The sequence below is a fragment of the Sapajus apella genome, unplaced genomic scaffold, assembly GCF_009761245.1.
Source record: "Sapajus apella isolate SASKATOON/1434 unplaced genomic scaffold, GSC_monkey_1.0 scaffold4, whole genome shotgun sequence".
Taxonomy (NCBI): domain Eukaryota; kingdom Metazoa; phylum Chordata; class Mammalia; order Primates; family Cebidae; genus Sapajus; species Sapajus apella.
The window spans coordinates 30,228,419-30,250,926 of NW_022436944.1; the positions used below are offsets into that span (position 1 = coordinate 30,228,419).

The following is a 22,508-nucleotide window of genomic DNA, read 5'->3' on the forward strand; positions in this document are numbered from 1 at the left end:
CAGCCTACAACCCACCTGGGATCATGGCACTCACGGACCGGAGCCGGGTCCTGACTGCTCAGGGGCAGGTAGTCGAAGAAATCCCGGAGATTACACAAGGCATCGACATCATTCTCAAAAGCTCTATGGGCCACACCTAAGAGAACAGGGGGCATATATGATGAGTTAGGGTACCAGCCAGCCCAAAGCTGCTGCTTCATGACTGTGTCCTCCTAGGACATGTCTATAGCAGACTGTGCTGATAACTCTGTTCTCCCCACCCTCCACTGAGGATGTAATGCCACAGAACACATACCTGTAGGCTGATCCTTCAACTCATGCCGTGCCTGTTCCCTCTGTTCTGTACCCATACCTCTACAGTCACACCTTTCTTAATTTAAGTCCTTGCTCTAATATCACCTCCATACCCACTCCCAGACCTTTCACTTTCCATCACTATACCATGGGGGAGTTCTCCGGTACTTTTCCCTGCAGCACCTACTTCCCTGTTTACTGCTGACATCTCTCCTGAAATATCAGCTCCAACAAGGTAATATCAGGCCTGCATATCACTACAGACCCCAATCAAGAATAATGCACCTGGCAAACAGGTTCTCAGCAACAGTGGAAGGAAAGGAGGGAAGCCACCTGCCCCTAGTGAGGAATCAAGCCATAATTCTCGAAGAGCACTCTGAAATTACACAGCAGCCAAACAAGGCCATAGATAGATGGAGAAAGTAGATCCAAGAACTCTCTCCCAGGTTCATCCCACCAGACTCCATTCTTCCACCACTGTCCCTACAGTCTCTTGTCCACGAAGCTGCCAGACAGCTTTGTAAATCAGATTATGTCGTGTTTCTACTCCAATGATCCTCCTTGTTCACTGAGCAGTCCAGTCACTCTCCCATCTCAGAGCCTTTGCATAAACTATTCCCTCTGCCTGCAGTGCTCCCCACTTAACATATCAATGCAGTTAACTCTAAAATTGGCTCAGCTGTTAACCTCAGTGAGGCCTACAGTTACCATCCTGTTTGAAACTACTACAATCCCAGTCCCCTTTACCCTATTCTACTTTTTTCATAGTGCATAATGCCTTTTAACATACTACATAGTGTACTCATTTATAATGTTTATTGTGTATCTCCTCTACTAGAATATAAGCCCCATATGGGTAGGGGGCTTTCTTTTGTCTGTCCACAAATGTATTCCTAGCACCTAAAACAATGCTTCACACATAGGCACCCAATGAATATTTGTTTGGTTTTCTTGGTTTGTTTCGTTTTTGGTTTTTTTTTTACATTTTTATTTTATTCTGTTTAAAATTTTTAATTCCTTTGCTATTTGCCTTTTTCCACATATTCTAAATGAGTATTTGTTGAATGAATAAAAAGCATTTTCGGCATGACAGATTTTTTTCATTCAAGGAATATTTATAAATGGGTACAGCCACTTTGGAAGAGAGTCCAGCAGTTCCTTAAAAGCATCAAGTAATCATTTAACTCAGAAATCAAAGAGAAATAAAAACATATGTCTACCCAAAAATATTCATATAAATATAACAGAGGCATATTTAAGACAGCCAAAAACTGGAAATGACCCTGTGTCTATTAACTGGTCAATGAATAAACTAGATGTGGTATATCCACACACTGGAGTATTATTCGGCCATAAAAATGAATAAAGTACTGATTCATGATACAACATGGATGAACCTTTAAGAACATTATAAGTAAAAGCAACCAGTCCTGACTGAACTTCTGCTTGCAAAGGAAGGGGAAAAAAAACAACCAGTTACAAAAGATCATATGTTGTATGATTCCATTTCTAGGAAATGTCCAGAACGAAAAAATCCACAGAGACAGAAAGTAGCCTGGTGACTGCCTAGAGCATAAGTATTTGTGGTGAAAAGCAGAGTGACTGCTAATGGGCACAGGTTTCTTCTCAGGGTGATGACAATGTCCTAAAATTGATTGTGGTAATGATTACACAGCTGTGAATATATTTAAAAACCACTTAATTGTGCAGTATAAATAGGTGTTTAAAATGTACGATATATGAATTACACCTCAATAAAGCTGTTACCAAAAGATTAAAAAAAAAAAAGAAAGAAAAATATATGTATGTATAGGGCACCTTTTTGTGCCTTGCCCTGGGGATACAGAGCCAGGTACATCAGACACAACCCATCAAAGAGCCTCAGGCCCAGAAAGAAAACCACATACTCCCCTACAATCAAAAAACAAATAAGGCCAGGTACGGTGGCTCATGACTGTAATCCCAACACTCTGTGAGGCCGAGGCAAGTGGATCATGAGGTCAGGAGATTGAGACCATCCCGGCTAACCTGGTAAAATCCCCGTCTCTACTAAAAATACAAAAATTAGCTAATCGTGGTGGCACGCGCCTGTAGTTCCAGTTACTCGGGGGGCTGAGGCAGGAGAATCACCTGAACCCAGGAGGCAGAGGTTGCAGTAAGCCAAGATCACACCACTGCACTCCAGCCTAGGTGACAAAGGGAGACTCCACCTCAAAAAACAAAACAAAACAAAACAAAAAAACCAAAACAACAACAACAAAAAAGCACTTAAGATTGTGCTGCAGAAGAAACTTTGTCATAGGTAGACATTCATTACTTTAAGCTGTCAAATAAAAAAAAAAAAAAAAAAAGCCAGGTTACACAAGGGTATGAGATACCTATGTTTGAGTTAAGTCTATGTGTATTCATGCTCATCTGTGTAAAAAGACTGCAAGGGTAGAAGCAAAAAATCACTAGTAATTATCTGTGGATGATGGAATATCTAGCGGTTTTTTTATACTTTGTTTTCTAAGTTTTCTACTATTAAAATGGGGAAAATAGCATATTTCATCAAATGTAAGATGCCATCAAGACCCAGCTTTATACTATATAAATATAATTACATTACATTTCATTGGCTGACAGGCTGCTGCCAATGAAGCCCTGAAACAATAAGGCATCAAACCATGCTGGAGTTGATGTTGAAAAGTGTTCTGTTTCCAGACATGTCTTGAAGATGGGGCTAAATGAAGCGGACAGGTGAGGGAAAGGAATGAGTCAAGATCGATGCCAACCTGACACAGAGAGAAATAGATTTGTGGGTGGGGGATCAAGAGCTCTGACTTTTTTAAAACTATATTTCATCTAATCTAAGACATCATCGATAAGACACACGTCTACTTGAGGGACGCTGAGAAGAAATGCTGACAATGAAATGCTGACCCAATGCCTTAACCACAGCCCAATGAGGTACATAAATCAGTTATGCCAGACTTACTGCTGTAAAATCGCTCAAAGATGCAATTCCTCCTGTCTTAAGTTACAATGCTATGTGGTAGGTGATCCATTCACTTGGGTGGTTTATTTTCCAAGAAAACATGGAATTGCAATAATTACTTCAACAACTAACATGTCTTCACTAATATCAGAATCATGCCCTACGCCCAATTCCATGCCTTTCTGTTTAAACAAGAACTTTCTGTTTCAATACTGAGGCACAGAATAATTTTTATACATTTTAAATTTGGCAAGTAATCTTAAAGTATCCCTGTATCCATAAACAATACACTGTATCATATTGTAGCACAATAGACTGTACCACAGTCTTCCCAAATAAGGTCTGCCAATTAAGTGATATTTCCCAAAACTGCCACCAGGCTCTTTGGCAATGCCCTCTTCTCAATGTTTGAAAACAGTAAGGTCACCTTCAAGGGCTCTCACCTGACATGGTGGTGTGGGTCTTGGCACCACCAAGCTCCTCCTGGGTAACATTCTCATTGGTCACAGACTTCACAACATCAGGGCCAGTGATGAACAGGTAGGAGGTGTCCTAAAATAAGAGATTTCCAGAACAGTCAACCTCAGAGTGCCAGAGCTGGTCACAGCCTTAGAGCTGATTCAGTCAAGATGACAAACGCAGAGAAGATAGTGACATGGCATAATGAGGACAGGATGATGCGAATCCAAACTAAAGACCAAGTTTTCTCTGCCTGCCTATTTTTTTAAAATTTTTGTTGCAGATCACGAGGTCAGGAGATCAAGACCATCCTGGCTAACATGGTGAAACTCCATCTCTACTAAAAATGCAAAAAATTAGCCGGGCGTGGTGGCATGTGCCTGTAGTCCCAGCTACTCGGGAGGCTGAGGAGGAGAATCGCTTGAACCCAGGAGGTGGAGGTTGCAGTGAGCCGAGATTGTGCCACTGCACTCCAGCCCAGGTGACAAAGCGAGGCTGTCTCAAAAAAAAAAAAAAAAATCTCTGTTGCATGGTTCTGTCTTAGCAAATTAACTTGCAGTGTGGCTAACATCTCAAAGTCATTCATCTGTAGAATACAGTAACAGGTGGCTCTTACTTCAAGCTTGCTGTGCACCAACAAGTTTTTTAAACACGTCACAGGACTGTCACTAAAGCCTAAGTAGTATTATCAACCTCATTTACATATGAGGGAACTGAGATATGGAGACTGTATGCCACCAGTCACTTTAAATGAAGCTACTTAAAAATACTGATAAATCAGTGGGACACAGTGGCTCATGACTATAATCCCAACACTTTGGGAAGCCAAGGCAGTAGGATCACCTCAGGTCAGGAGTTCAAGACCAGCCTGGTCAACATAGTGAGGCCCAGTCTCCATAAAAATGTGTTTCAATCAGGTAAGCCTAAAGGCATGTGCCTGTAGTCTTAGCTACTCAGAAGGGTGAGGTGGGACAATCATTTGAGTTGTAGTGAGCTATGATTGCTTGCACCACTGTACTCCAACCTGGGTGAGAGAGCAAAAACCTGTCTCAAAAACAAAAACAAAAAAACCAATAAATCAATGCTTTGGTATTATGAGAGTGACAGGCTTTTAATTTTCAGTTTCTAATATATAGATAATACAAGCATACTGCATATAATTTAAACAGAAGAATAGGAGATACAGTGGAAAGTAAGTCTAGAGCCCAGTCCTTACTTCCAGGCCTCCAATTCCCCTCCCCAAAAGCAACCACTGTCAGTTTCTTCTCTCCTCCTACAGAGATACCCATGCATCCATAAGCATTTATACACACACACACACACACACACACACACACACACACACACATATGCCCTCTTATTTTCTAACACAAACATTATCTTTCTAACACAAACACTTTCTAATGCAAATATTTTCTTCCCAACATTCTTTCTAACATAAACTGCATTCTATACACACTGTTCTCAAATCTGCTTTTCAAACTTGAAGCTCATTCTATTCCATATCAGTATACTAGGATTTGTATCATAATTTAACTTTCACCAATTGACTGTCATGAAGGTTGTTTCCAAAACTTTAGTATAAGAAATTCTGCGGCCAGGTGCAGTGGCTCACACCTGTAATCCCAGCACTTTGGGAGGCCAAGGCGGGAGGATCACAAGGTCAGGAGATTAAGACCATCCTAACTGTGAAACCCCATCTCTATCAAAAAAAAAAAAAAAAAAAAAAAAAGAAAAAGAAAAGAAATTCTGTAATGTATATTACTACTGTGCTCTCTGAACTCACTATTCATGTTCTTTGCCCATTTCTAATAGATCACTGGCTTCTTTATATACTAAAGAAATTAGTCCTTAGTCTATCATATACATTATATCAATCTTATGGCTTCTCGGTTTGAGATCTTGATAGAAAGGTCTAGCTAGAAAGGTCTAACTAGAAAGGTCTTCCCCACTTCACACGCAGACTTCTACACAAATGTTTACAGCAGCCTTATTTGAAACTGTTAAAAAACTAGAAACACAGAATTTCAGGTTTCCAGTCTAGCACATAAGAAGCTGGAAGTTGATACTCCTTCCTAACAAATAAAGCTGAAGAAGTTGGGGGGGAAATATCAACAGCTTTTCTTAGATCCATCAGAGAGGTGTGAGGTCACAGAACAAGGCACCACGAAACAGGTGACTGACAGGCAAATGCAGAAAACTGAGGCCTGCAGGGCAGAAACCCACAAGCACAAATCTCCCCCAGAGGATCACACAAGCCCAGGCATTCAACATCAGCCTGGGCAAGACAGCAAGACTCCATCTCAAAAAACAAACAAACAAAATGCTAACAGCTCTCATGGATAGAGTAGACAGCAAGCAAGAACAAAAGAGCAACGTAAGCAGAGAAATAGAAATTCAAAAAAAAAAAATAAATAACGAAAATATACCAGGTATTGGCAACAATGCAACAGAAATAAAGAATGCATTTGATATGCTTTCTGGCAGACTGGGCATGCTTGAGGAAAGAATTGCTGAGCTTGAGGCTATCTCAAGAGAAGTCACCCAAACTGAAAAGCAAAGAGAAAAAAAAAAATTGGATTAAAAAAAGAAAACTGGAGGCTGGGCAAGGTGGCTCACACCTGTAATCCCAGCACTTCGGGAGGCTGAAGTGGGTGGACCACAAGGTCAGGAGATCGAGACCATCCTGGCCAACGTGGTGAAAACCCAACTCTACTAAAAATACAAAAATTAGCCAGGCATGGTGGTGCACGCCTGTAGTCCCAGCTACTCGGGAGGCTGAGGCAGGAGAATCGCTTGAACCCAGGAGCAGAGGGCTGAGATCACGCCATTGCACTCCAGTCCAGGCGATAGTGGAAGACTACGTCTCAGAGAAAAAAAAAAAAAAAGGAGTATCTAAAAACTAGGGGACAAATTACAAACGATGTAACATATACATAATGAGAATTCCAGAAGGAGCAGAAAGAGAAAAAAGAACAGAATATAGGAAGCAATAATGACTGAGAATTTTCCCAAGTTGTCAGACACCAAACCACAGAGCTAGGAAGATGAGACCATCAAGCAAGATGAATGCCAAAAAAAAAAAAAAAATACAAAAAAAAAAAACCCACACACACACAGAGAAAGCTAAGCGTAGTGGTGCACACCTGGTATTGCAGCCACTCATGAGGCTGAGGCAGGAAGATCACATGAGCCCAGGAGTTTGAAACAGCCTGGGAAACACAGGGAGACCCCATCTCTAAAAAGACAAAAACCAAAACACAAAACTAAACTTAGGACATTATTTCCAAACCGCAAAAAAGCAAAGATAAAGAAGAAATCCTGGCCAGGTGTGCAGGCTCACCCTGTATCCCAGCACTTTGGGAGGCCAAGGCAAGCAGATCACGAGGTCAGGAGTTTAAGACCAGCCTGGCCAATACAGTGACACCCCGTCTCCGCTAAAAATACAAAAATTAGCCAGGCGTGGTGGTGCGCACCTGTAGTATCGGCTACTTAGGAGGCTGAGGCAGAAGAATCACTTGAACCCGGGAGTTTGAGGTGGCAATAAGCCAAGATTGCACCACTATACTCCAGTCTGGGTGACAGAGCAAGACTCCGTCTCAAAAAAGAAAACATCCCAAAGGCAGCCACAAGAAAAAGCACTTTGCCTATCGAGGACCAAAAATAAGAATTACATCCAACTTTTCTTAGAATCCAGGCAAGAAAGAGAGCAGAATTCAATATTTGAAGTGTTGAGGGAAAAGATTTTAACCTAGAATTCTGTACTCTGCAAAATTATTCTTCAAAAGGAAAGGAAAAATAAAGACCTTCTCCAACAAAACTTCAGGTAATCTCTTGCCAGTAGACCTGCCTTGCAAAAAACATTAAGCAAAAATCTTTTTTTTTTTTTTTCAAGTGAGTAGTTGTGATGAATCAAATGGTCCACAAGGCCTGAAAGCAAAATTCCTTAGAGAAAAGGTAAATGATAAACATCAGAAACTTACATCTACATTAAGAAAGAACATTCGAGAAGGAATAAATTAAGGTAAAATGAAAACTTTTGGTTCAAGGTAATAGCAAAAATATATATTCAATTATGTACACATCGCTTCTTGGCCTTTTGGCTAAGACCAAGCACAATTATGTACACATATTTCATATATATAAGGGACAGGAGGAAGGAATTAGAATTATTTTGCTATTATAAGGTATACATGTAACCTGGAATATATAAGGTATACATGTAACAGTACAGTGTTATCTGAAACGAACTTACAACAGTTGTAAATTATATTGCAACCACTAAAGAATGTAAGAAAAAAAAGTATAGCTAACATGCTGATAAGGTAGAAAAAAATTGAAAAAAAAATGCTCAGTTAAAACTGCAAAAGGCAGAGGAGCGGAAGACAAAAATAAGAACAAATACAACAAAAAGGAAACCAACAAATATGGTAGATATTAATCCAACTATACCAATAATCTCTCTGAATGTGAATGGTCTAACTGTATCAATTAAAAGACATACTGTCAGAGTGGATCAAGAAACAAGACACAACTCTAAGGGTTGTCTACAAAAAAATCCCACTTGAAACAAAGTAAATGAATGGAGCTGGGCACAGTGGCTCACGCCTGTAATCCCAGCACTTTGGAGGGCCGAGGCAGGCGGGTCACGAGGGCAGGAGTTTGAGACCAGCCTGACCAACATGTGAAACCCCATCTCTACTAAAAATAAAAATATCAGCCGGGCATGGTGGTGGCATGCCTATAATCCCAGCTACTCAGGAGGCTGAGGCAGGAGGATCACTTGAACTCGGGAGGCAGAGGTTGCAGTGAGCCAAGATCATGCCACTAAACTCCAGAGCGAGACTCCATCTCAAAAAAATAAAAAACAAACCTCCCCAAAGAAAAAGTAAGTGAATGAAGAAAGATATTACATGCTAAGACTAATCAAAAGAAAGCAGGAGGTCAGGCATGGTAGCTCACGCCTGTAATCCCAGCACTTTGGAAGGCTGAGGCGGGCGGATCATGAGGTCAAGAGATTGAGGCTATCCTGACCAACATGGTGAAACCCTGTCTCTACTAAAAATACAAAAATTAGCTGGGCGTGGTGGCACGCACCTGTAGTCCCAGCTATTCAAGTGGCTGAGGCAGGAGAATTGCTTAAACCCAGGAGGCGGAGGTTGCAGTGAGCCGAGATCACGTCACTGCACTCCAGCCTGGCACCTCGCAACAGAGCAAGACTCTATCTCAAAAAAAAAAAAAAAAAAAAAAAAAAAAAAAAAGAGAGAGAGAGAGAAAGCAGGAATAGCTATATTAATTTCAGACAGAAAAGGCTTCAGACCAAGGAAAGTTATTATGCAGAGGAATTCTGCATAATGACAAAGGGGTCAATTTTCCAAGGAGACAAACAGTCCTTCATGTGTATGCACCTAACAAAAGGGCATCAAAATAACACAAGGCAAATACTGATAGAATTGTATGGAGAAATAGATGAATCCATGATTATAGTTGAAGATCTCAACACTCCTCTATCAAAACTGGACAGACAGATCCAGCAGGCAGAAACAGTAAAGACACAGATGAACTCTAACACCAATCAGCTGGGCACAGTGGCTCATACCTGTAAGCCCAGCAACTCAAGAGCCCTAGGTAAGGGGATTACTTGAGGCCAGGGGTTAAGACCAGCCTCTGACAATATGGTGAGACCTCATCTCTACAAAAATTAAAACAAATGAAAATTAGCGACTGGCTGCTCTGAAAAGTCATCTTTGCATTGTTCCTCATCCGACTTCTTGTTCGCCGCAGCCGCCTCTGCCGCGCGCCTCCTTCGCCGCCGCGGACTCCGGCAGCTTAATCGCCAGAGTCCTTGAACTCTCGCTTTTTTTTTTAAATCCCCCGCATCGGATCACCGGCATGCCCCACCATGTCAGACGCAGCGGTAGACACCAGCTCCGAAATCACCACCAAGGACTTGAAGGAGAAGAAGGAAGTTGTTGAAGAGGCGGAAAATGGAAGAGACGCCCCTGCTAACGGGAATGCGAAATCCTTTGGGAACATGCAAGTACTCAGAGATTTCGTCACCACCAGGCCAGCTCTACAAGAGCTCCTGAAAGAGGCTCTACACATATAAAGGAACAACAAGTACCAGCTCAACTAAAGGGCAAAACAGCCAGCTAGCATCAAAATGGCAGGATCAAAATCACACATAACAATATTAACCCTAAATGTAAATGGACTAAATGCCCCAATCAAAAGACACAGACTGGCAAATTGGATAAAAAGACAAAACCCATCAGTGTGCTCTATCCAGGAAACCCATCTCACATGCAAGGATACACAAAGGCTCAAAATAAAGGGATGGAGGAAGATTTACCAAGCAAATGGAGAGCAAAAAAAAGCAGGAGTTGCAATTCTCATCTCTGATAAATTAGACTTTAAAGCAACAAAGATCATAAAAGACAAAGAGGGACATTACATAATGGTAAAAGGATCAATGCAACAAGAAGAGCTAACGATCCTAAATATATACGCACCCAATACAGGAGCACCCAGATACATAAGGCAAGTTCTTAATGACTTACAAAGGGACTTAGACTCCCACACAATAATAGTGGGAGACTTTAACACCCCATTGTCAACATTAGACAGATCAACCAGACAGAAAATTAACAAGGATATCCAGGACTTGAACTCAGACCTGGACCAAGCAAACCTAATAGACATTTACAGAACTCTCCACCCCAAATCCACAGAATATACATTCTTCTCAGCACCACATCACACCTACTCTAAAATTGACCACATAATTGGGAGTAAATCACTCCTCAGCAAATGCAAAAGAACGGAAATCGTAACAAACAGTCTCTCAGACCACAGTGCAATCAAGTTAGAACTCAGAATTCAAAAACTAACCCAGAACCGCACAGCTTCATGGAAACTGAACAACTTGCTCTTGAATGTTGACTGGATAAACAATGAAATGAAGGCAGAAATAAAGATGTTCTTCGAAACCAACGAGAATGAAGACACAACATACCGAATCTCTGGGACACATTTAAAGCAGTCTCTAGAGGAAAATATATAGCAATAAGTGCCCACATGAGAAGCAAGGAGAGATCAAAAATTGACACCCTATCGTCAAAACTGAAAGAGCTAGAGGAGCAAGATCAAAAAAACTCAAAGTCTAGCAGAAGACAAGAAATAGCTAAGATCAGAGCAGAACTGAAGGAGATAGACACACAAAAAACCCTTCAAAAAAAAAATCAATAAATCCAGGAGCTGGTTTTTTGAAAAGATCAACAAAATAGACCACTAGCCAGATTAATAAAAAAGAAAAGAGAGAATAACCAAATTGATGCAATAAAAAACGATAAAGGGGATATCACCACAGATTCCACAGAAATTCAAACCATCATCAGAGATTATTACAAACAACTCTATGCACACAAACTAATAAACCTGGAAGAAATGGATAAATTCCTGGACACTTGCCTCCTGCCAAGCCTAAACCAGGAAGAAGCCGAAACCCTGAACAGACCCATAACAAGGTCTGAAGTTGAGGCAGCAATTAAGAGCTTACCACCCAAAAAAAGCCCAGGTCCAGACGGGTTCACAGCTGAATTCTACCAGACATACAAAGAGGAGCTGGTACCATTCCTTCTGAAACTATTCCAAACAATACAAAAAGAGGGAATTCTTCCCAAATCATTTTATGAGACCAACATCATCCTGATTCCAAAACCCGGCAGAGATTCAACAAGAAAAGAAAACTCCAGGCCAATATCCATGATGAACATAGATGCAAAAATCTTCAATAAAATGCTGACAAGCCGATTACAACAGCACATCAAAAAGCTTATCCACTCCCGGGTATGCAAGGCTGGTTCAATATACGCAAGTCTATAAACGTAATTCACCACATAAACAGAACCAAAGACAAAAACCACATGATTATCTCAATTGATGCAGAGAAGGCCTTTGACAAATTTCAACAGCCCTTTATGCTAAAAACCCTCAATAAGCTAGGTATCGATGGAACGTATCTCAAAATAATAAAAGCTATTTATGACAAACCAACAGCCAATATCACACTGAATGGGCAAAAACTGGAAGCATTCCCCTTGAAATGTGGCACCAGACAAGGATGCCCTCTCTCACCACTGCTATTCAATATAGTATTAGAAGTTCTAGCCAGAGCAATCAGGCAAGGAAAAGAAATAAAGGGCATTCAAATAGGAAAGGAGGAAGTCAAATTGTCTCTATTTGCAGACAACATGATTGTATATCTACAAGACCCCATCGTCTCAGCCCCAAATCTCCTGAAACTGATAAGCAACTTCAGCAAAGTCTCAGGATACAAAATCAATGTGCAAAAATCACTTGCATTCCTATACACCAATAACAGACTTAAAGAGAGCCAAATCAAGAACAAACTTCCGTTCACAATTGCCACAAAGAGAATAAAATACCTAGGAATACAACTAACAAGGAACATAAAGGACCTCTTCAAGGAGAACTACAAGCCACTGCTCAACGAAATAAGAGAGGACACAAACAGATGGAGAAACATTCCATGTTCATGGTTAGGAAGAATCAATATCGTGAAAATGGCCATACTGCCCAAAGTAATTTACAGATTCAATACTATCCCCATCAAGCTACCAATGACCTTCTTCGCAGAACTGGAAAAAACCACCTTAAACTTCATATGGAACCAAAAGAGAGCCCGCATAGCCAAGTCAATTCTAAGCAAAAAGAACAAAGTGGGAGGCATCACACTACCGGACTTCAAACTATACTACAGGGCTACAGTAATCAAAACAGCATGGTACTGGTACCAAAACAGAGATATAGGCCAACAGAACAGAGGTCTCGGAGGCAACACAACATATCTACAACCATCTGATCTTTGACAAACCAGACAAAAACAAGCAATGGGGAAAGGATTCCATGTTCAATAAATGGTGTTGGGAAAGCTGGCTAGCCATGTGCAGAAAGCAGAAACTGGACCCCTTCCTGACACCTTACACTAAAATTAACTCCAGATGGATTAAAGACTTAAACATAAGACCTAACACCATAAAAACCCTAGAAGAAAATCTAGGCAAAACCATTCAGGACGTAGGTGTAGGCAAAGACTTCATGGCCAAAACACCAAAAGCATTGACAACAAAAGCCAAAATAGACAAATGGGACCTAATTAAACTCCACAGCTTCTGCACAGCAAAAGAAAGTCATTAGAGTGAATCGGCAACCAACAGAATGGGAAAAAATGTTTGCAGTTTACCCATCTGACAAAGGGCTGATATCCAGAATTTACAAAGAACTAAAACAGATTTACAAGAAAAAAAACTAACAAGCCCATTCAAAAGTGGGCAAAGGATATGAACAGACACTTTACAAAAGACGACACACATCAGGCCAACAAACATGAAAAAATGCTCATCATCACTGGTCATCAGAGAAATGCAAATCAAAACAACATTGAGATACCATCTCACGCCAGTCAGAATGGCGATCATTAAAAAATCTGGAGACAACAGATGCTGGAGAAGATGTAGAGAAATAGGAACACTTTTACACTGTTGGTGGGAGTGTAAATTAGTTCAACCATTGTGGAAGACAGTGTAGCGATTCCTCAAGGACCTAGAAATAGAAATTCCATTTGACCCAGCAATCCCTTTACTGGGTATATATCCAAAGGATTACAAATCGTTCTACTATAAGGACACGTGCACATGAATGTTCACTGCAGCACTGTTTACAATAGCAAAGACCTGGAACCAACCCAAATGCCCATCGACGATAGACTGGATAGGGAAAATGTGGCACATATACACCATGGAATATTATGCAGCCATCAAAAACGATGAGTTTGAGTCCTTTGTAGGGACATGGATGAACCTGGAAACCATCATTCTCAGCAAACTGACAGAAGAGCAGAAGATCAAACACCGCATGTTCTCGCTCATAGGCGGGAGTTGAACAATGAGAACACATGGACACAGGGAGGGGAGCACTACACACTGGGGCCAGTTGGGGGGAAATAGGGGAGGGACGGTGGGGGGTGGGAAGTTGGGGAGAGATAGCAAGGGGAGAAATGCCAGATGTAGGTGATGGGGAGGAAGGCAGCAAATCACACTGCCACATGTGTTCCTATGCAACAATTTTGCATGCTCTTCACATGTACCCCAAAACCTAAAATGCAATAAAATAAATAAATGGGGGGAAAAAAAAAAGAAAGAAAATTAGCCTGGGCAACATGGTAAAATCCAGTCTCTACAAAAATAAAAAAAATTGCCCAGGTATGGTGGTACACACCTGTAGTCCCAGCTACTTGGGAGGCTAAGGTAAGAGGACTGCTTGACCGCAAGAGGTCGAGGCTGCAGTGAGCTGAGATCGCACCACTGCATTTCAGCCTGGCCAACAGAGCAAGACCCTTTCTCAAAATAAATAAATAAATAGCCAGGTGTGTTGGCATGTGCCTGTAATCCGAGCTACATAGGAGGATCACTGGAGCCCAGGAGGTCAACACTGTCATAAGCTATGATCATACCACTACACGCCAGAGTGGGCAACAGTGTGAGACCCTGTCTCTAAAAATTTTTATGGAAGACCAGATGTGGTGGCTTATGCCTATAATCCCAGCACTTTGGAAGAGAGGAGGGCTGCTTAAGCCCAGAAGTTCAAGACCAGTCTAAGCAACATAGCAAGACCTCATCTCCACACGCAAAAAAAAAATTAGGCAGGCATGGCAGTATGTGCCTGGAGTCCCACCTACTCAGGAAGTTGAGGCAGGAGGATCACTTGAACCTGGGAGATGAAGGTTGCAGTGAGCTAAGATCACAACAGCCTGGGTGAGAGAGCAAGACTTGTCTCAAAAAAATAAATTAAAATTAAAAATTAAAATAAATAGAAATCATTTTAAAAATTAAAACAGTACCAATAAACTGGATATGATGGACATACTTAATCTAACAACAGAATACACTTTCTTCTCAAGCTCCCATGGAACATACACCAAGATAGACTACATTAATAAACATATCTTAATTTAGAAGAACAGAAATCATACGAAAAGGCACTCAACCTTATTAGTCATGAACTAATGCAAACTGAGTCAATACAAACTGAGAACACAGTAAGAGACTACACAAGCATCAAACTTGGCACAATTAAAATGTTAATATAAGTGCTGACAAGGATGTGAAACAAGTGAAAATCTCCAACTGCTGGGTGCAACCTTTTTAGTAAACATGCATACCTAGAGGAGCTGAAGACATATATATCCTATGACCTACGACTGCCTCTAATGTGAGAAACTGAAATGTGCACACCAAGATACATGTAAAAGAATGTTTGTATCTGCAAACCAACAGGAAGTATTAAAAAAAAAAAAAAAGTTTATATCAGCATCATTTGCAATGGCAAAAATCTTGAAATAATTCAAATGTCCACTGGCGGCGGAATGAATGAATATATTAAGAAATACTTACTATGGCTGGGCAAGGTGGCTCACACCTGTACTTCCAACACTCTAGGAGGCTGAGGCTGGCAGATTACTTGAGGCCAAGAGTTGGAGAGCAACCTGGCCAATATAGCAAAATCCATCTCTACCAAAAATACAAAAAATTGGCCAGGTGTGTGGTGGCACACACCTGTAGTCCCAGCTACTCAAGAGGCTGAGATGCAAGAATCACTTAAACTCAGGAGGCAATGGTTGCAGTGAGCTGAGATCCACACCACTGCATTCCAGCCTGGGTGACAGAGCAAGACTCTAAATAGACACACACACACACACACACACACACACTTACTACACAGCTATTAAAGTGAATCAACTACATTTTCAAATAACAACATCAATACATCTTAAAACATAATTTTTAGCCAGAAGCCATCCACAAAAGAAAGCATATTATATGGTTTCACCTAACATAAAGATCAAAATAGGAAATGCTAATCCACATTTTTTAGGGAGACAATTTTTATTTCCAACTATGAAACAAAGCAAATAAAAAATTACCATAAATGTTGAGACAATGAAGAATTCTATGCAAGATGGAAGCTACAGTGATCCTTAGAAACGATCACGAGGACAGAGCTCTTGAAGAGCTATTTCCTGATCTGGGTATTATTTATTTATTTTTATTTTTTTATTTATTTTTGAGACAGAGTCTTGTTCTGTCACCCAGGCTGCAGGGCAGTAGGGCAATCTTGGCTCACTGCAACCTCCGCCTCCCAGGTTTAAGAGATTCTCATGTCTCAGCCTCCTGAGTACCTGGGACTACAAGCGCATACTACTGCGCTTGGCTAATTTTTTGTGTTTTTAGTAGAGACAGTGTTTCATCATGTTGGCCAAGCTGGTCTCAAACTACTGGCCTCAAGTGATCCACCCGGCTCAGCCTCCCAAAGCGCTGGGATTAGAGGTGTGAGCCACCACATTCAGCCTGACCTGGATACTATTTACACACATTTGCACTTTGTAATAACTGCTAAACTATACATATCTTATGTACTTTCCTGAATGTGCATATTACAAAATTTAAAATGATTTCAAATTTTAAAAATTGTAAGTTTGACTCTTTTTTTTGGTGGGCGGGGGGAGAGTCTCGCTCTGTTATCCAGGCTGGAGTGCAATGGTGCACTCTCGACTCGCCGCAACCTCCACCCGCTGGGTTCAAGCAATTCTCTTGCCCCAGCCTCCCACGTAGCCACGATTACAAGGTGCGCGCCACCACGTCCGGCTAATTTTTGTATTTTTAAGTAGAGACGGGGTTTCACCATGTTGGTCAGGCTGGTCTCGAACCCCTGCCCTCGTGATCCACCCACCTCAGCCTCCCAAAGTGCTGGGATTACAGGTGTGAGCCACTACACCTGGTAGTAAATTTGACTCTCAAAGGAGTAAGTGACAGAAGCAGGGAGACCAGTCAGGAGGATTCTGTAATAATCAGGTGGGAAATGATGTGCTTAAATCAAAGTGGTAGCAGTTTTGGTAGTAAGAAGTAAGTAGTAGTGCTAAGAAGCAATTTGATTATATTGTAAATTATATTCTAAAGTAAAGCCAACAGGACCTTCTGACTAAATTTGGGATGTGAAAGCAAAAGATGAGTCGAAATAGTGTCAAAGCATTTACCTGAGCCACTGAAAGACTAGATTTGCCATTTAAAATGGGGAAGGCTGTAGGGAGCAATTCAGGAGGGGCTTGGTAGAAATCAAAACCTGTTAAGTTTGAGATATCCATTAAAGTCCAAAAGGAAATGCTAGTAGGCTCTTACACATAATCCTGGAGAAACAGATTTGAGAGTTATCAGCATATGGATCAGTATTTAGTCGTGAGACTGGAGTGATCAGCTAGAGCAAATGCTAAGAGGTAAGGCAAAGGCTGAGAAATGTCAACTGGATTTAGTGATGCAGGAATCACTCAAATCTCTGATGTAAGAAATTGTTACTATCAATGACTCTGCTTAGAACAATATCCTTTTCGTCATAAACTACGTGTCCAAATAGACATAGATCTATTTATTAATTCTGTAATGTCCCTTAGTCTTTCTGTCCATTTATTTATAAGTTCTTTAGACAGTTTTAGTTACTGCAGTTTTATATCCTGGCATCTGGTAGGGCTAGCTCCTCATTACACTACTTCCACAGAATGTTTATTCTTGCATGATGTTTCTTCCTCCCATAAGAATTTTATCATTACTTTGTGTAGTCCTTTTAAAAAGAGCATTTTCACTGCACTCATATTAAATACACAGAATATTAAGATGTAGAAGAGTTAAGGCTTAATAATGTTGCTTAGGACAACAGAGGAAGTCTCACTAATATGCAATTATTAACTAAAGTTTTGTAATCAGAAAAAGAGATTGCTCAGAAGAAAATACAAAATTAAAAGAGAAAGCAGGAGGAATGAACTCCAGCATCTAGAGTCTGAGTGGAATCATATAGATTGCCATTGGAAACCAGGAAGGTATGGTCAAGAGTTGTGAGAAGAAATGCCAGAGTATGGTGTAATGGAAGCCAAGGGAATACCACTGAAAGACTGAGGAAGGCAAGAGTTAAAGTGCACTTACAGTAACACAAAGATCACCGAGGACCTTAAAAAGATGATTTAGTGGACTAGAGGACAAAGTTAAATTAACACATGTTAAAGAATGGGATGGCAAGAGAGAAACAGAGCAAGAGCTACAGGAGTATGCAAACTACAGGAGAGTTTTTGTTTTGAAGAAACGAGGCCTGAGCGTGATTAAGTTTTGACAGGAGGATCCAGTACCAAGGGAGAGACGGAAGATAGTAAAGAGAAAGGAGGGAAGGGACAATATAACAGTTCCGAACAGGGGTGGAGAGTTATATTCAGCAATGTGGATGTGTGTAGCAAGAGGAAAGGATGGCTTTATCCAGAGGGATTGATCCCACACCTCCCTTCATAACAGGCAGGAAGGAGGAGAGAACGGGGGTAGCAACAGCTAGGTATGTTGTCTACTAAGTAAGAAAAGTGGTCATTTTGCATTCATTCATTCATTCATTTTGAGGCAGAGTCTTCCTCTGTCTCCCAGGGCTGGAGTGCAGTGGCACAATCTTGGCTCGGCCTTCTGGGCTCAAGTGATCCTGGGGCCTAGGCCTTTATGGGGTCAAGTAAGCCTCGCATCTCAGCCTCCCAAGTAGCTGGGACCACAGCTGTGGACCACCATGCCCAGCTAATTTTTGTATTTTTTTTTTTGTGAAGATGTGGTTTCACTACATTGCCCAGGCTGGTCTCAAACTCCTGAGCTCAAGTGATCCACCTGCATCAGCCTCCCAAAGTGCTGGGATTACAGGTATGTGCCACTGAGCCTGGCCCATCTTAAATTTGATTAATAAAACTCACCCCTGTTGTTGAACACTTACACTGCTTTCAATATGTCACTAAGAACAGAATAGTTGGGTCACAACGGTAAGCACTTTGTGAAACATTTGAATTCCTACTGCCTAACTTCCCTCAAGAACAAAGGGATTCCCATTTACAATCCCTCTGGAACTCCTCTCCTCATGTTGGACGGCTATCATTACTTTCTCCCCCCAACCTTTCTGTCTTGGCATCCAATGTTATCTTTTATTAATATTCTAAGAAGGAAAGGCTGATTTTTTAAAGAAAGATTTGAGATTAATGGTAATTATTCTCATAGAAGTAAGTTCACATAGACTTCTTTTTAAATTACTTTAAAAATATAATTCTATTAAAGTAATGTGATAAAGATATGTACCTCTCAAAATGAAGTGTGAGATCGGATTTATCCATTACCATTATGGACACAATGTAATAAAATGGTAAGGAGCTGAAGAAATAAAGGTGAAACATCAGAAACAACTTCACAATAAACAGATTATAGAAAAGCCTTCCGTGAGAAACTTCTGGAACAGGATTCACTAAACAGTCATCTATCTGGTCAGAGGCAAGGATCCTTTGATTATGTGAAAATCATTTGCAATTCAGATCAACAAGTAAAATCACCCACCAATGAAGTTCATAAGCACTCCCTGGCACTGAACCCCAAGCTACAGATTTCATGCCAAAACCCTCTCTCCACTAACACCTTATCGCTATGCTGAAAGCCAATGAGAATGCAGATAGCAACCTAGATCTGGGTCAGGAATTATTTTTATTGCAGGTAAGGACCTACACAAATCTCAAAGGGCACCAGAAACAGGCCCTTCTTTCTTACCTTTACCATGAACGTGAAGTCTGTTAGGGCCGGGGAGTAGACGGCCCCGCCAGCACATGGGCCCATGATCAGAGAAATCTGAGGGATGACTCCGGATGCCGACACATTCCTCTGCAAAAGAGAAAAGCAAAGGCATCTAGTTACAGAGATGTTTGAGGCATTATCTGCAGAAAGATAAAGGCAACAATAAGGTAGCATTTGGCTTTTTTCCCCACAGAAATTCTATACAGGAGGCAACAGACCTAATCAGTAAAGTTCTTTAAGAATTATATGGGTATTTTCTCCCCCGTAACTGGTAGGATGGTTAGCATATTACTCTCTGAGGCAATTATTTTCTCTCTTCTCCCCTCCTGGGTAGCAGTTCCCTAAAACCTTCACTAAGGGCATGAGCTACAGAGTGTCCCAATATCCTCACCCTAGCTCCAAACACAAAGCCCCTGTGCAAAACTGTCTGAAAGAAGAATGAAAACCTCATGCAGAATGTGCAGAGCCAACACTTATCCTGGTGCCCTGATCTCTATTTTGAGTCCCTCCACATCCTCCACAGAAGGCACACAGCAGTCACTAGGCAAGGCTACAAGGCAAGTGCTTCTTAACATTGAGTACCCCATGTCTACTCTGCCCAACCCAGACAAGGCAAGGAAGAGAGAGGGAGGTAGAAGGAGCCAGAAAGCCTCCATAAGGACATTGCCTTGTGAAGGACTAAGCTCAGGCCATCTCCTAGGAAAGATAGGATGTGGGGGCTCAAAGACCCAGGCGATAATAAAGGCGCAATTACTCTTTGCCCTCCTTCTAACCCCTTTCCTCCTAAGTCCCATCAGCTTAGGAAAAGTAGGTTCCCTTTTCAGCCTGCCTTGGCTCTAAGCCCAATCTCTACACAGCTAAGGAGAGTGCAAAATGTAATCTATAGTCTCTGCAAAAATATCATGGTAGATAGGAAGACTTCCAGTTGTGGCAGAGTGAAGAATTCAGAAAATTGTCTCCCCCAAAAATGACTGGACATTGTCAAAAATGAGTACTTCGGGGTTCTGAAAATGACCCAAATGTAACAAATTAAAAAGTGTTTATTCATGAAAAACTGCTAACGTTGACACAAGAACAGCGACAGCCTGTTCTTACCCAAGGCTGCCACCATTGCCCATACCAGCTCAGAATGTCCTACTGGGTGAAAGAAAATAACACCAGACTCTAATTCAAATCTACAAGAACCAATTAAGAGTGCTGAAAATGCTAAATATGCGATTAATTATAAATACTGCATAACTACTGTTCTCTCTCTTTTCTTAATACTTTGAAAGACAAGTCTGTTATAAAGCAACAATTAACACTATTTTGAGTATTATATAACAATAAAAGCACAAATGAAGGGGGCAAAATTGAAGCTACATTGGAACAAAGTTCCTATATTTTACCAGAATTAAGTCAGTATTAATTTGAAGCAGATTGTGATAAATTAAGATATATATAGTAACCCTTAAAGCAACTACTAAAAATAACTTTAAAAATACAGCTAAAACCCCAGAAATTAAAATGGTACATTAAAAATATATTCTTACCATAAAAGAGCTGAGTGACATCATGGAAGAGAGAACAGGAAGCTTCAGGATTCTGAGATCAAAACAACTATTCAGCTAATAGGAACTGTCTAAAGTAACTATTTTTGAACTCTGGAGTCTAGTTCAACACTTCAGGGCCCAGAGGAGAGTTTGATAAAGCAGCAAGTGAATTTCAGTGAACTTCACATTTATTAATAACATGGCTGCTATAATCCCCCAGCCAACAGCCCATGGCAGGTAGGCATAGGATGTTCTTGGTGTAGCTGGCTGGTGACAGATTGGGAAATGAGAACCTTGCACCTTGGTTTTTCAACCTTGAAAAGTCAAGGTTGTGTGTTTTGATTGCTGACTACTGCTTTTGATGGCTGAGGGGCCAAGCTTAGAGGCTGGACATTGTTTCAACCCTGATGGGCTCAAGCAGCTTCCCAGCCACCAAGGGATTTAAAAAGGTAGTTTGTTCTGCACCCCTTTACCCATTCTGGGAGACCGACATTTAAGGAAATTGTTGTCAGACTGCTGGTTAAACACAGGGACAATATAATCAAAATTTCCATATTCAATAAGGAACACACTCTTTACAAAAAACAGCTTGGAAAAGTTCAAACAGATGGATCAAGAAGTTGATCAGCAAAAATCAGCAATTCCTGAAGAGTGGAATAATTAGACTTCCAAACTTCCAAACACAATATTAAGAATTTCCCATCCTCAACAAAAAATTACAAATCATACAAAGAAATAAGCAACTATGGCCCATTCACAAGAAAAAAAAATAATTTAACAAAAACCACCTCTGAAAAAACCCAGATACTGGACTTAACAAAGATGCCACATGAATGGTCTTAAATATGTTCAATGTGCTTAAGAAAACTGTGAAGAAAAAACTAAAGGAAATCAGGAAATCAATGTCTGAACAAAATAAGAATACAATAAAGAGACAGAAATTGCCGGGCGCGGTGGCTCAAGCCTGTAATCCCAGCACTTTGGGAGGCTGAGGCGGGTGGATCACGAGGTCAAGAGATCGAGACCATCCTGGTCAACACGGTGAAACCCCGTCTCTACTAAAAATACAAAAAATTAGCTGGGCATGGTGACGCGTGCCTGTAATCCCAGCTACTCAGGAGGTTGAGGCAGGAGAATTGCCTGAACCCAGGAGGCGGAGGTTGCGGTGAGCCGAGATCGCGCCATCGCACTCCAGCCTGGGTAACAAGAGCGAAACTCCATCCCAAAAAAAATAAAATAAAATAAAAAGAGACAGAAATTATAAAAAAGAACCAAGCAGAAAGCCTAGAATTGACAAGTACAATAACTGAAATTAAAAATTCATTTCACGGCCGGGCACGGTGGCTCAAGCCTGTGATCCCAGCACTTTGGGAGGCCGAGGCGGGTGGATCACAAGGCCAAGAGATCGAGACCATCCTGGTCAATATGGTGAAACCCCGTCTCTACTAAAAATACAAAAAATTAGCTGGGCATGGTGGTGCGTGCCTGTAATCCTAGCTACTCAGGAGGCTGAGGCAGGAGAATTGCCTGAACCCAGGAGGC

General features: G+C 41.0%; 1 protein-coding gene across 1 annotated transcript in view; it reads right to left on the reverse strand.

The window, feature by feature from the left end:
* PCCB (propionyl-CoA carboxylase subunit beta) overlaps positions 1 to 22,508 on the reverse strand; it is a 78,229-nt gene that overhangs the window by 24,551 nt on the left and 31,170 nt on the right. The window contains exons 6-8 of the mRNA XM_032265714.1: positions 19,411 to 19,521; positions 3,715 to 3,823; positions 16 to 136 (exon numbers count right to left, since the gene is read on the reverse strand). Coding sequence (XP_032121605.1) covers positions 16 to 136; positions 3,715 to 3,823; positions 19,411 to 19,521 — 341 coding nt within the window. The remainder of the gene's footprint in view (positions 1 to 15; positions 137 to 3,714; positions 3,824 to 19,410; positions 19,522 to 22,508) is intronic.